This window comes from Somniosus microcephalus, chromosome 7 (genome assembly GCF_052327205.1).
Source record: "Somniosus microcephalus isolate GS21.2 chromosome 7, FLI_Smic_1.0, whole genome shotgun sequence".
Classification (NCBI taxonomy): Eukaryota; Metazoa; Chordata; class Chondrichthyes; order Squaliformes; family Somniosidae; genus Somniosus; species Somniosus microcephalus.
In genome coordinates, this window is record NC_140993.1 from 201,395,985 (window position 1) to 201,411,537 (window position 15,553).

Here is a 15,553-nt window from a genome sequence, read left to right on the forward strand (position 1 = left end):
AGGGGTGGCTCTGCTGCACAGGACGGGAGGAAAAAGAGGGGGAGAGCTATTGTAATAGGGGATTCTATTGTAAGGGGAATAGATAGGCGTTTCTACGGCCGCAAACGAGACTCCAGGATGGTGTGTTGCCTCCCTGGTGCAAGGGTCAAGGATGTCTCAGAGCGGCTGCAGAACATCTTGGAAGGGGAGGGTGAACAGCCAGTTGTCGTGGTACATATAGGTACCAACGATACAGGTAAAAAGTGGGATGAGGTCCTAAAAGCGGAATATAGGGAGTTAGGAGGTAAATGAAAAAATAGGACCTCAAAGGTAGTAATCTCAGGATTGCTACCAGTGCCACATGCTAGTCAGCGTAGAAATAGAAGGATATTTCAGATGAATATGTGGCTAGAGGAATGGTGCAAGAGGGAGGGATTCAAATTCCTGGGACATTGGAACCGGTTCTGGGGGAGGTGGGACCAGTTCAAACTGGACGGTTTGCACCTGGGCAGGGCCAGGACCGATGTCCTAGGGGGAGTGTTTGCTAGTGCTCTGGGGGAGGGTTTAAACTAAAATGGCAGGGGGTTGGGAACCTGAGCAAGGGGACAGAGGAAGGGGAAACAAGGATAAAAGCAAAAGATAGGAAGGAGAAAAACAAAAGTGGCAGTCAGAGAAATCAACGGTTTAAATCAAACATGGCCACAGTAAATAATAATTCTAATAGTTGTAAGAGCGTTAAAAAAACAAGCCTGAAGGCTTTGTGTCTTAATGCGAGGAGCATTCGTAATAATGTGGATGAATTAGCTGCACAAATAGAGGTAAACTAATATGATTTGATTGGGATTACGGAAACATGGCTCCAGGGTGGCCAAGGCTGGGAACTCAACATTCAATAGTCAGGAAAGATAGGCAAAAAGGAAAGGGAGGTGGGGTAGCATTGCTGGTTAAAGAAGGGATTAACACAATTGTAAGGAAGGATATTAGCTCTGATGATGTGGAATCTGTATGGGTAGAACTGAGAAATACCAAGGGGCAGAAACCGTTAGAGGGAGTGGTATATAGACCTCCAAACAGTAATGCGGAGGTTGGGGACGGCATTAAAAGGGAAATTAGAGAAGCGTGCAATAAGGGCACAGCAGTCATCATGGGTGACTTTAACCTACATATAGATTGGGCTAACCAAATTAGTAACAATACTGTGGAGGAGGAATTCCGGGAGTGTTTAAGGGATGGCTTCCTGGACCAATATGTCAAGGAACCAACCAAAGATCAGGCCATCTTAGACTGGGTATTATGTAACGAGAAAGGATTCATTAGCAATCTTGTTGTACGAGGCCCCTTGGGTCGGAGCGATCATAATATGATCGAATTCTTCATTAAGATGGAGAATGAAGTAGTCGAATCAGAGACTAGGGTCCTAAATTTAAATAAAGGAAACTACGATGGTCTGAGGCGCGAGTTGGGTAGGATTGATTGGGGAATGTCACTCAAAGGGTTGACGGTGGATAGGCAATGGCAAACATTCAAAGACCGCATGGATGAACGACAGAATTTGTTCATCCCTGTTTGGCATAAAAATTTAAAATAAATGGTGACTCAACCATGGCTAACAAGGGAAATTAGGGATAGCATAAGATCCAAGGAGAGAACATATAAATTGGCCAGAAAAATCAGTAAACCTGAGGATTGGGAGCAGTTTAGGATTCAACAAAGGAGGACAAAGGGATTAATTAAGAAAGGGAAAATAGAATATGAGAGTAAGCTTGCAGGGAACATAAAAACTGACTGTAAAAGCTTTTATAGATATGTGAAGAGAAAAAGATTGGTGAAGTCAAGCGTAGGTCCCTTGCAGTCAGAATCAGGGGAATTTATAATGGGGAACAAAGAAATGGCAGACCAATTAAATACATATTTTGGTTCTGTCTTCACAAAGGAGGGCACAAATAACCTCCCAGAGATGTCGGGGAACATAAGGTCTGATGAAAGGGAGGAACTGAAAGAAATCAGTATTTGTAGGGAAATGGTGTTAGGGAAATTGATGGGATTGAAGGCCGATAAATCCCCAGGGCCTGATAATCTACATCCTAGGGTACTTAAGGAAGTGGCCCTAGAAATAGTTGATGCTTTGCTGATCATCTTCCAGCATTCGATGGAATCTGGAACAATACCCATGGATTGGAGGGTAGCTAATGTTACCCCACTATTCAAAAAAGGTGGTAGAGAGAAAACGGGGAACTACAGACCGGTAAGCCTGACATCGGTACTGGTGAAAATGCTAGAGTCCATTATAAAAGATGTAATAGCAGAGCACTTGGAAAACAGTGACAGGATCGGACAAAGTCAACATGGATTTACAAAAGGTAAATGGTGCTTGACTAATCTACTGGAATTTTTTGAGGATGTAACTGGTAAAATAGATAAGGGAGAACCAGTGGATGTGGTGTATTTGGACTTTCAGAAGGCTTTTGATAAGGTCCTGCATAAGAGATTAACGAGTAAAGTTAAGGCACATGGGATTGGGGGCAAGGTATTAACTTGGATAGAGAACTGGTTGGCAGACAGAAAGCAAAGAGTTGGAATAAACGGGTCTTTTTCCGAGTGGCAAGCAGTGACTAGTGGGGTACCGCAGGGATCGGTCCTTGGGCCGCAGCTATTCACAATATATATTAATGATCTAGGCGAGGGAACTAGATGTAATATCTCCAAATTTGCAGACGACACAAAGCTGGGTGGGCGTGTGTGCTGTGAGGAGGATGCCGAGAAACTCCAGGATGATTTGGACAGGTTGGGTGATTGGGCAAAAGCATCGCAGATGCAATATAACGTGGACAAATGCGAGGTTATCCACTTTGGTGGCAAAAACAGGAAGGCAGATTATTATCTGAATGGCAATAGATTGGGAGAAGGGGAAGTGTAATGAGACTTGGGTGTCCTTGTGCACCAGTCGCTGAAGGTAAGCATGTAGGCGCAGCAGGCAGTTAAGAAGGCAAATGGCATGCTGGTCTTTGTAGCGAGAGGGTTTGAGTACAGGAACAAGGATGTCTTGCTGCAGTTGTACAGGGCCTTGGTGAGACCACATCTTGAGTATTGTGTGCAGTTTTGGTCGCTTTATCTGAGGTAGGATGTTCTTGCCATGGAAGGAGTTCAGCGAAGATTCACCAGGCTGATACCTGGGATGGCAGGAATGACGTATGAGGAGAAATTAGGTCGATTGGGCTTGTAGTCGCTGGAGTTTAGAAGAATGAGAGGGGATCTAATTGAAACTTATAAAATTCTGACAGGACTGGACAGACTAGATGCAGGAAGGATGTTCCCGATGGTCGGGGAGTCCAGAACCAGGGGTCACAGTCTAAGGATAAGGGGTAGGCCATTTAGGACAGAAATGAGGAGGAATTTCTTCACCCAGAAAGTGGTGAACCTGTGGAATTCTCTACCACAGGCAGTAGAGGCCAATACATTAAATATATTTAAGAAGGAGTTGGATATATTTCTTAAGGCTAAAGGGATCAAGGGGTATGGGGAGAAAGCAGGGACCGGGTACTGAATTTGGATGATCAGCCATGATCTCATCGAATGGCGGAGCAGGCTCGAGGGGCCAAATGGCCTACTCCTGCTCCTAGTTTCTATGTTTCTATGTTTCGGTCAAATGCTGCCTTGATGTCAAGGGCAGTCACTCTCGCCTCACCTCTGGAATTCAGCTCCTTTGTCCATGTTTGGACCAAGGCTGTAATGAGGTCAGGAGCAGAGTGGTCTTGGCAGAACCCAAACTGGGCGTCAGTGTGCAGGTTATTGGTGAGTAACTGTCGATGACACCTTCCATCACTTTGCTGATGATTGAGAGTAGACTGATGGGGCAGTAATTGGCCGGATTGGATTTGTCCTGCTTTTTGTGGACAGGTCATACCTGGGCAGTTTTCCACATTGTCGGATAGATGCCAGTGTTGTTACTGTACTGGAACAGCTTGGCTAGAGGCGTGGCTAGTTCTGGAGCACAAGTCTTCAGCACAATAGCCGGGATGTTGTCGGGACCCATAGCCTTTGCTGTATCCAGTGCGCTGAGCCGTTTCTTGATATCACGTGGAGTGAATCGAATTGGCTGAAGACTGGCTTCTGTGATGGTGGGGACCTCAGGAGGAGGTCAATATGGATCATCCACTTGGCACTTCTGGCTGAAGATGGTTGCAAACGCTTCAGCCTTGTCTTTTGCACTCACCACTCACGTGCTGGGCTCCACCATCATTGAGGATGGGGATATTCATGGAGCCTCCTCCTCCCCCCGTTAGTTGTTTAATGATCCACCACCATTCACAACTGGATGTGGCAGGACTGCAGAGCTTTGATCTGATCCATTGATTGTGAGATCGCTTAGCCCTGTCTGTAGCATGCTGCTTCTGCTTTTTAGCATGCATGTAGTCCTGTGTTGAAGCTTCCCCAGGTTGGCAGCTCATTTTTATGTACACCTGGTGATGCTCCTGGCATGCTCTTCTACACTCCTTGTTGAACCAGGGTTGGTCCCCTGGCTTGATGGTAATGGTAGAGTGAGAGAAATGCCAGATTGTGGTGGAATACAATTCTGTTGCTGCTGATGGCCCACAGTGCCTCATGGATGCCCAGTTTTGAGCTGCCACGTCTGTTCTCAATCTATCCCATTTAGCATGGTGGTAGTGCCACACAACACGATGGAGGGTGTCCTCAGTGTGAAGATGGGACTTCGTCTCCACAATGACTTGCTACCAATGCTGTCATGGACAGATGCATCTGCGACAGGTAGATTGGTGAGGACGAGGTCAAGTAGGTTTTTCCGTCGTGTTGTTTCTCTCACCACCTGTCGCAGGCCCAGACTCGCAGTTATGTTCCTTCAGGACTCGACAGACTCGGTCAGTGTTGGTGCTACCGAGCCACTCTTAGTGATGGACATTGAAGTCCCCCACCAAGAGTACATTTTGTGCCCTTGCTACTCTCAGGTGCTTCTTCCAAGTGGTGTTTAACATGGAGGAGTGCTAATTCATCAGCTGAGGGAGGGTGGTAGGTGTTAATTAGCAGGAGGTTTCCTTACCCATCTTTGACCTGATGCCATGTGACTTCATGGGGTTCCGAGTCAATGTATACCACTGTGCTGCCACCCCTGGTGTGTCTGCCCTGCCGGTGGGACAGGACATACCCAGGGATGGTGATGGAGGAGTTTGGGACATTGGCTGAAAGGTATGATTGTGTCAGGCTGTTGCTTGACTAGTCTGTGGGACAGCTCTCCTAATTTTGGCACAGGTCTCCCGATGTTGGTGAGGACATTGCAGGGTTGATTGGGCTGGGTGTGCCGCTGCCGTGTCCATAGCCGAGGTCGATCCAGTTTCTTTATTATTATTTTGTTTCGTAGCAGTTTGTCACAACTGAGTGGCTTGCTAGGCCATTTCAGAGGGCAGTTAATCACATTCTGTGCCCTTGCTATGCGGCTGGAGTCACATATAGGCCAGAACGGCAGATTTCCTTCCCTAAAGGGTATTAGTTAACCAGATGGGTTTTTATGACAATCCGATAGTTTCATGATTACCATTACTAGCTTTTTATTTCAGATTTATTTTAATTAACCTGAATTTAAATTCCCCTGCTGCTGTGGTGGGATTTGAATTAACGTCTCCAGATCATTAGTCCAAGCCTCTAGATTACTAGCCCAGTGACATTACCACTACGCTATTGTTCCCGGGTCTTGCTGGAAAGTACATGTTTCGCCATATCAGGTGAGAAAAGGAGTATGACTAGCTGTGACGATCCCCATGGTTGCACAGCTTGCTGACAAATATTGTAAAGTCCCAGTATGCCTTTAATAAAACTATAAGGGCATCAAACAAACCTAACAAATGTGCACCTCTTTTTTAGAGGGGCACAACTAATAAAGAACTAAACCATCAAATAAAGGAAACAAAATCAAATATTATTTGCATTATCGAACAGTCCCTGCAGTGCCCACTGATCACAGAAGGCATCAAGCGTACCGGCGGGCACCACGTGCTCCTTCCGCAAGGCCACGGGCAAGGCAGGCAGCCAGTGCGACCACCTCCACGGGCGGCGTCTCAGTATGAAGAATGGCCACCTGCATGGCATTTGACTTCACACTCTCTGGGTTACTAGTCCAGTTCTGTAACCATTACAATATCAAACCCTGTTTTTTGACCCAGCAACTATGCAGGTATAAACGTGCCAGTTTGGAGTGCCATTGGGAGCTCAGAACACTTATCTGTCTGCACTCCAACTTTAGTGTCACCAACATTAAACTTAGTTATGTGAACAGTCCCTCAATCTCCCACCAGTTCAACCCAATCAATCCGAATCATTGTGTGTGCAGATACCCTGCTTAAAATTCGCGGGGTTGGCAACAGGCGCTGCAGGACAGCACATTATACGCATGCGCGAACGCCGCCTGTCAATGGAGGACGCGCGCTTGATGACGTCAACGCACTGACGGTTAACTGCGCGTGCGCAAAACGCGAGCATCGCAGCCAGCTGAAGAAGTGGCGCGATTGTTGGGGGAAACATTCATGTCTTCCGCCTTCTCCTCTGATTAGATACAGCGTCCGATTCTGGAACGTTTCCGGGCTTGGGCCCTTTCTCTATTGGTTCTATGCTACGTCAATCGTCAGTGGAATAGAGTGCGCGGCGGTCAGTGTCACTGTGCAGCAGTTTGAAACCATGAGGACTTTGCAGGAGATTCAGGCCACTTTACAGGTCGCCAAACTGGACCCAGCCGAGTTACACCCGTCAGTTCACTGCATGTCGTTCAGTGACAGTGTCAGCTCGGGGGATTACTGTCTAATGGAACTGGACGAGACGCTTTGTAAATACATCGAATCAGGGCAGAGGTAGGGTTCATGATGACAAACAGCAAGAGATTGTAGTACAATGCGTGTCTCTTGCCTTCTTCACCAGGAAGAGTCTGTAAAGCAGGGATGTCGCCATGGGCTACATAGATGCGTACAATGCCACCTCCCAGGACCACATATATAAAGTTTAAATACATATTTAGCTTCTTTAGCCAACATGTAGCCAGACCAACAAGAGAGGGGCGGTTCTGGAATTCGTTTTCGGGAATGAAGCTGGGCAGTTGGAAGGGGTATCAGTGGGAGAGCATTTTGGTGGTAATGATCATATTTCAGTTAGATTTAGTGTTAGCTGTGGCTCAGCTGGTAGCACCCTCGCCTCTGAGTCAGAAGGTTGTGGGTGCAAGTCCAACTCCAGAAACTTGAACACAAAAATCTAGGCTAACATTCCAGTGCAGTGCTGAGGGAGTGCTGCACTGTCAGCTGCCGTCTTTCAGATGAGATGTTAAACCGAGGCCCCGTCTGCTCTCTCAGGTGGACGTAAAAGATCCCATGGCACTATTTCGAAGAGGAGCAAGGGAGTTATCCCCAGTGTCCTTGAAGAGATAATTACTAGTCCTAGCCCCTTTAGGGCTACCCCAGATCAGGTGTATTCCTCAGACGTTCACTTTCAACTAAAGTTTGAGGTAGCCGAATCCTAAAGATGCTTAATTGGGTCTAAAGGTCTGGACTATCTCCCCCTAAAGGAATGGAACAACTTGAATATGTTACCGTCCTCCAGATAGCACTTTTAATAAGTTTAGCTAGACTGTAACATTCCAGATATTGAGGGTCCGGAAAACTCCCCCAGAATTCTGCAACTCCTCACCAGAGTGTACAGAAATTGAGTTCGCGAGTTTGATACAGAAGTCTTACGTGAGACAATTCTAAAAATATATACAGGAAACTTCACGATATCCGGGACCGGCATGATGCCGATCTATGAAAACTTCCGGACAGACCAGCGCTAATGTTGAAGGATACGGAGGTTTTCATCTCCGTACCTGACAACAAACACTGTTGCTTAGCAACAGCTTGTAAACAGTCAGCCCGTACCTTGGAAGCGTCTCTGTAGCTTAGCAACAGCTTCAGAGAGGCTTTCCAGAGACTGACTTTAAAAAAAATGCTAGGAGAAGAAAAAAGAAAAAAAACTTAACAAAACGGCTGCTGATTTCTGCCGTTAGATCGAGGTTTCCGGCCATACAACCTCCGGATAAACCAAAGTTTCCTGTAGATTTATTAAAGAACCGACATGTAATTTACAGTTGGTGAGTCAATCGCAACATTAACAGTTCCAAAAAGAGAAAGCTTACAATTCTATCAGAGAACCTTACTTTCAAATCTTAACTTCGCTACAGTTTTACAGTTCTTAAAGTTCTATTCATATATACATATCAATAAAGTGGTATATATCAATGATTTAGACTTCAATGTAGGGGGCATGATTAAGAAGTTTCCAGATGGTACAAAAATTGGCCGTGTGGTTGATAATGAGGAAGAAAGCTGCAGACTGCAGGAAGATATCAATGGATTGGTCAGGTGGACAGAAAAGTGACAAATGGAATTCAATCTGGAGAAATGTGAGGTACTGCATTTGGGGAGGGCTAACAAGACAAGGGAATACACAGAGGGACATTGGAGTGCATATCCACAGATCTCTGAAGGTAGTAGGACAGGTAGATAAGGTGGTTAAGAAGGCATATGGGATACTTTTATTAGCTGAGGCATAAAATATAAGAGCAGGGAGGATATGCTTGCACTGTATAAAACACTAGTTAGGCCACAGCTAGAGTACTGCATGCAGTTCTGGTCACCACATTACAGGAAAGATGTGATTGCCCCAGGGAGGGTACAAAGGAGACTTACAAGTATGTTGCCAGGACTGGAGAATTTTAGCTATGAGGAAAGATTGGATAGGCTGGGGTTATTTTCTTTGGAACAGAGGAGGCAATGGGGAGATTTAATTGAAGTGTATAAAATTATGAAGGTCCTAGATCGAGTGGATAGGAAGGATCTATTTCCCTTAGCAGAGAGGTCAATAACCAGGGGGCATAAGAAATAGGAGCAGGAGTAGGCCACTAGGCATAGATTTAACGTAATTAGTAGAAGGTTTAGAGGGGAGTTGAGGAGAATGTTTTTCACCCAGAGGGTGGCAGGGGTCTGGAACTCACTGCTTGAATGGGTGGTAGAGGCAGAAACCCTCATTGCATTTAAAAAGTACTTGAATAGGCACTTGAAGTGCCATAACCTACAGGACTACGGACCAAAAGCTGGAAAATGGGATTAGGGCCAGATGGCTCTTTTTCGGTTGGCACAGACATAATGGGCCGAATGCCGTAAATTTCTATGATTCTATATTCCCATTAATTGTTGAGTTACAATTTCAGAGGAAGAAAATCAGGAAAAAATTGAGAGGTTTAAAAAGGAGGGGGGAAATATTTCTGCATTGACAACTGAGTGTTTTCCATTCAACACCTAAAATAACAGTTAAACAGAGTCCAGGAAAAATATATTCTGCTAAAAAAAAGAACAAACTAAACACCACTGAGACACCTTGGATGAATATAGACATAAGGGAAAAATTGAGGGTAAGGAAAGATGTACACTAAGTATATGGACAGCAGGGGAGAGCATGACATGGGAGACTATGAAGAGATTAGGAGAGAAGTCAAAAAAACAATTAGAAAGGCAAAGAGAAACTATGAAATTAAATCATCAAAGAACATGACACAAAATAGTAAAATATTCTACAAGCACATAAATAAAAGGAAATTCAGGATGGGAATAGGGCCACGAAGGGACGGATAGGATAAAATTGCAGGCAACGATAGCAACATAGCAGAAATATTAAATAATTATTTTGCTTCAGTATTTACCAGGGAGACGGATCAGGTGGCCATGACATCAGATGATATTGGAAATGATATAACTGCATTTAAATTAAAAGAGAAATATTAAATAAACAAATCAAACAAGTCTCGGTCCGGACAATGCATCTGCTCATTTTAAAAAGATCAAGGAACGAGATAGCGGAGGCACTATTACACATTTAATAATTCGGTAGTAAAAGATGTAGTGCTAGAGGACTGGTGGATAACTAACATTATACCAATATTTAAGAGGGGAGATACAACATATCCAAGAAAATATGGACCAGTCAGCTTAACATCGGTGGTAGGAAAAATAGAATCCCTACGAAAGAAGAAAACAGAAAAATATCTAGAAACCAAAAACATAATAATGTATAGTCAGCATGGATTTCAAAAGGGAAAGTCTTGCTTGACCAAACTCAATACTTTGAAGAGATGTAACAGAGAGTAATGTAGTAGATGTAAAGGATAGCTATTCAGAGTGGCAGACGGTGGGGAGTGAAGTCCCACAAGAATCAGTGTTGGGACCACAGTTGTTCAATTTATATTACCAATTTAGACTTTGGAATCAAAAACACAATTTCTAAATTTGCAGATGACACGAAATTGGGGGGCATAATCAATACTGAGGAGGACTGCAACAAATTACAAGAAGACATTAATAAACTTGCAGAATGGGTATATAATTGGGAAATGAATTTCAACGTACGGTAAATGTGAGGTATTTCATTTTGGTAAGAAAATTAAGGAGGTCACATATATTACAGTACTTGGAAAATAAGAATCTAAATGGGGTAGAGGAGCAAAGGGATCTGGGAGTATAAATCACTAAAAGTAGCGACACAGGTTAATAAGGCCGTTAAAAAAGCAAACCAAGACTAGGGTTTATTTCTAGTTCCTTTTCTCTCCAGTTTTGAAGAAGGGTCAAACCCGAAACGTCGGCTCAAATTTCTCTCCACGGATGTTGCCTGACTTGCTGAGTTTTTCCAGCATTTTCTGTTGTTATTTCGGATTTCCAACATCTGCAGTATTTTGCTATCGTACTAGGGTTTATTTCTAGTGGGATAGAATTGAAAAGTAGAGAAGTTATGCTAAACTTGTATCGAACCTTGGTTAGACCACGTTTGGAGTACTGCATACAATTCTGGTCACCATATTAAAGAAAGGTTATAGAGGTACTGGAGAGGGTGCAAAAAAGATTTACAAGGAGGATACCAAAACTGCCTGTGAGGTTATACCTATCGGGAAAGGATAAACGGGCTGCGTCTCTTAACTCTCTTGTAAAGAGAAGGCTGAGGGGTGACCGAATAGAGGTCTTTAAAATTATGAAAGGTTTTGACAGGGTAGACAGAGGGAGTGTTTCCACTTGTGGGCAAGAGCAAAACTAGAGGCCATCAACATAAGATAGTCACCAAGAAAACAAATAGGGAATTCAGAAGAAACTTCTTTACCCAGCGAATGGTGCAATGTGCTACTCGCTATCATGGGGAGTGGTTGAAGCGAATAATATCGATGCATTTAAGGGTAGGCTAGATAAGCATATGAGGGAGAAGGGAAATAGAAGGTTACGCTGATAGATGAGGAAGAGGCTCGAGTGGAGCATAAACGTTGGCATGGACTGGTTGGGCCAAACGGCCTGTTTTTGTGCTGTATATTCTATGAAATTCTATACAACCGTTCTGCTGCTAAGCAACTGTATAACGTGGTAGTTTAGGACTTCCTAGGCTTCTGTGTTGCCTTGGAGAGCTGAATGGTATGCACAATTTTTATGTTTTGACATTTCCAAATAAAATGGGAAATGTCTGTTTTAATTCTTCTTAAACAATGTTCAATTAGTCTTCAGTGTTTTGACTTTTGCTTTTAGCCTGATTATCCGAGGTGATAAGGATGAACGTGCTGTGTTGTGTAGTGAAGATAAAACTTACGATCTGAAGATGGCTGATACATCAAACATGTTGCTCATCATACCTGATTGCAGAACCCCTGATCAGCTTCCATCCGACTCAAGCACAGAACATTTGATACACTGTCAGGTGAAGCTTTTACGTAAACAAGGACTTCTTAAAGGGATAATTAACTCTGTGCATGCGCACATGTGTGTTCAGATACAGATGGATTTAAAAAAAAATTCTCCAAATGTGGGTGTTGCTGGCATGGCTGACATTTATTCCCCATTCCTAGTTGTCATGTGAAGGTGGTGGTGGGACTACTTCTTGAACTAGTGCAAGTAATTTGATGCAATTATGGCTAATAATGGCTTACTGGGTCACTTCAGAGGGCCGTTAAGAGCCAATCACATTGGTGTGGGACTAGAGTCACATATAGGCCAGACCGGGTTAGGACGACCGGTTTTCTTCCCTAAATTGAATTAGTGAGCCAGTTGGGTTTAATAACAATCTGTCGTGTGGCCTCCTTCCCTCCTCCCTCCCTACCCCCCCCCCAAAAAAAAAGTTGTAACATGTACATCATGGGATGGCTGAGCCATTTGAAGTTAGTTATAAAATCATTGCTCTAGTAATGTCAGCAAATGGTGAAGTTGTGTAATTTTTACTGAGTAAAATTTGCAGATTGTTCATGCACAGCCTGGATATTGAAACAATTAGTGATTTAATTATGACATATTGATCCTTTTTGCCTTTTAACCCTTACATTTCCAGTATCTATAGAGAAGTCTAGGCTTCCTGAGTCAGCTATTTTTTTTACATACTTTTTCAAATCACCAAAAGTTATGTGGAAACAAGCCGCAAAATGTCATGGGATTTATATTTATTGGCACATTATTGGCTACCTTCAGTCATTGCTATGTGCCATGCTTTTGACAATTTCTTGTGTTACAGATAATGGCCCAGAAATTCGGGTCGGGGGCGGGTGCAAGCCCCCGACCTGCACTTAACTTGCGCGCCAGCAGTTGAGCTCTGGGCTCCCGTGGAATTCCGCTCTGGGCCTTGGCCCAGCTGCCGGCGCGCTGTGCTTGCATAGTGGCATAGTGGTTAGCACTGTTGCCTCACAGCGCCAGGGACCCGGGTTCAAATCCGGCCTCGGGTGACTGTGTGGAGTTTGCACATTCTCCCCGTGTTTGCGTGGGTTTCCTCCGGGTGCTCCGGTTTCCTCCCACAGTCCAAAGATGTGCGGGTTAGGTTGATTGGCCATGATAATAAAAATTGGCCCTTAGTATTAGGGGGGATTAAATACGTGGGGTTACGGGGTTACTGGGATAGGGCCTGGGTGGGATGGCTGTCGGTGTAGGGACCGGATGCTAGGGTTTGGATGATCAGCCATGATCTCGTTGAATGGCGGAGCAGGCTCGAAGGGCCGAATGGCCTACTCCTGCTCCTATCTTCTATGTTTCTATGTCTATGTTTCTATGTCCCAGGGGCGTAGTTAGTGCGATGCGTCCCCTGGGATCACGTGAGCCATGGGCAGCCAATCGGAGGAGGGAAAAGCCCATTCATAAGATTGACAGGAAGACCTGTCTAAACTTATGAATACTCCAGCCCCAAAATAGTAGTAAACCTTCAAATAAAATTTAAAAAATCATCACACTTTTTAAATAAACTATAAATTACATGAAATAACTATTTTAAACAATAATTTAAATTTTTGAAAAAAATAATTGTATAAAAAAACGGGGCTAAAAATAAACTTACCTTGCTTTAAAGTATTTAAAAATAATAAACCTGTGGAAAAAATGTTTTAATTTTAATTAATTGACCACTTACCTTTTAAAATGCAGCCCTTACGTCTGGTTTTTACATTTCTAAAATCTAAAGACTTACCCTCACGGAAAAACCTGTAAAAAAAAACATAAGTTCAAAGTGCACGCGCAGACTCCCGCGCGCACGTGTTCGACCTCTGAACCCCTTCGTTCAGAGGAACGGAAGTGCCGGCTTCCCGCGCATGCGCAATGCAAGAAACCGGCACTTCCATCGGGTCCACGCGTGAGTACCCCGTGCGTACTCACGCGTTGGGACCTGAATTTCTGGGCCAATGCCCCTCTTAAGATGAACCTAAATCTGCACTAATTTTGATACAAATGGGCTTTTGTTTTAAACTCTGCATCTGAGTCATACTTTTAATGAAAATACCACAACATCATTACTTTTCATCAGCATTTGGCCTCACCAATGGCTTAGTGGGTAATTACATAATAAAGTCATATGGGTTTGCTCCCTGATCTGTGCTGATATAGCAAGGGTAGCACCGTTGGGGAGGGAATTCCAGGATTTTGACCCAGCAACAATCCATCTTTAAGATCCTCCTTAAAACCTACCTCTTTAACCAAGCTTTTTGTCACCATCTTAATATCTCCTTATTTGGCTCTGTCAATGTTTGTCTGACTACACTTCTGTGAAACACCGTGGGACATTTTCCTACATTAAAGGTGCTATATAAATACAAGTTGTTGTATCTTATGATGTTCCCATGATATTGTTACTCATCCTCAGTAGTAGCGTTGGAGGGCTGGGAGGTGCTTTTGAAGTAAATTTGATGAGTTGGTGCACGTGCATCCTGTAGGTGGTACATACTGCAGCCAAAGTGCGCCAGCGGTGCAGAGGGTGGACATGGAGTTCAGTGGCAGGGGCGTCAATCAAGTGGATTGCTTGTGTCTTGGATGGTGTTGAGGTTCTTGAGTGTTGCGACAGCATCCTTCCAAGTGAGTGGTGCGTACTCCATCACACAGCCCAGTCTACCCTGAAAATTCCTCCTCACTAACATCTGGAGACTTGTGCCAAAATTGGGAGAGCTGTCCCACAGAACTTACAAGCAACAGCCTGACATTGTCATACTCACAGACTCATACCTTTCAGCCAACTCCCAGACTTCGCCATCACCATCCCTGGGTATGTCTTGTCCCAGCGGAAGGACAGACCCACCAGGAGTGGCGGCACAGTGGTATACAATCAGGAGGTTGTGACCCTGGGAGTCCTCAACATTGACTCCAGACCCCATGAAGTCTCATGGCATCAGGTCAAACATGGGCAAGGAAACCTCCTGCTGATTACCACTTACCGCCCTCCCTCAGCTGATAAATCAATACTCCTCCCTGTTGAACACCACTTGGAAGAAGCACTGAGAGTAGCAAGGGCACAGAATGTACTCTGGGTGGGGGACTTTAATGTCCATCGCCAAGAGTGGCTCGGTAGCACCACTACTGACCGAGTTGGTCGAGTCCTGAAGGACATAACTGCCAGTCTGGCCCTGCAACAGGTGGTGAGAGAACCAACACGAGGTAAAAACCTACTTGACCTCGTCCTCACCAATCTGTCCACGACAGCATTGGTAGGAGTTACCACTGCACAGGCCTTGTGGAGATGAAGTCCCGTCTTCACTCCCAGGACACCCTCCATCATGTTGTGTGGCACTACCACCGTGCTAAATGGGATAGATTCAGAACAGATCAAAACTGGGCATCCATGAGGCATTGTGAGCCATCGTCAGCAGCAGAATTGTATTCCACCACAATCTGTAACCTCTTGGCCTGGTATATCCCTCACTCTACCATTACCATTAAGCCAGGGGACCAACCTGGTTCAATGAGGAGTGCAGAAGAGCATGCCAGGAGCAGCACCAGGCATACCTAAAAATGAAGTGCCTACCTGGTTCAATGAGGAGTGCAGAAGAGCATGCTATAGCGACATTAAAGTCCCCCACCCAGAGTACAACACAAGACTACATGCATGCTAAACAGCAGAAGCAGCATGCTATAGAAAGAGCTAAGCGATCCCACAATCAACAGATCAGATCAAAGCTCTGCAGTCCTACCACATCCAGTCGTGAATTGTGGTGGACAATTCATAGAATCATAGAATGGTTACAGCACAGAAGGAGGCTATTCGGCCCGTCGAGCCCATG

The 15,553-nt window shown here is 44.6% G+C and overlaps 1 protein-coding gene across 1 annotated transcript in view; it reads left to right on the top strand.

Annotated features, from left to right (window-relative positions):
- Positions 1-6,450: 6,450 nt before the first annotated feature.
- dscc1 (DNA replication and sister chromatid cohesion 1) overlaps positions 6,451-15,553 on the top strand; it is a 50,888-nt gene continuing 41,785 nt past the window's right edge. The window contains exons 1-2 of the mRNA XM_085993341.1: positions 6,451-6,833; positions 11,565-11,733. Of these exons, the coding sequence (XP_085849467.1) occupies positions 6,664-6,833; positions 11,565-11,733 (339 nt within the window). The 5' untranslated portion in view covers positions 6,451-6,663. The remainder of the gene's footprint in view (positions 6,834-11,564; positions 11,734-15,553) is intronic.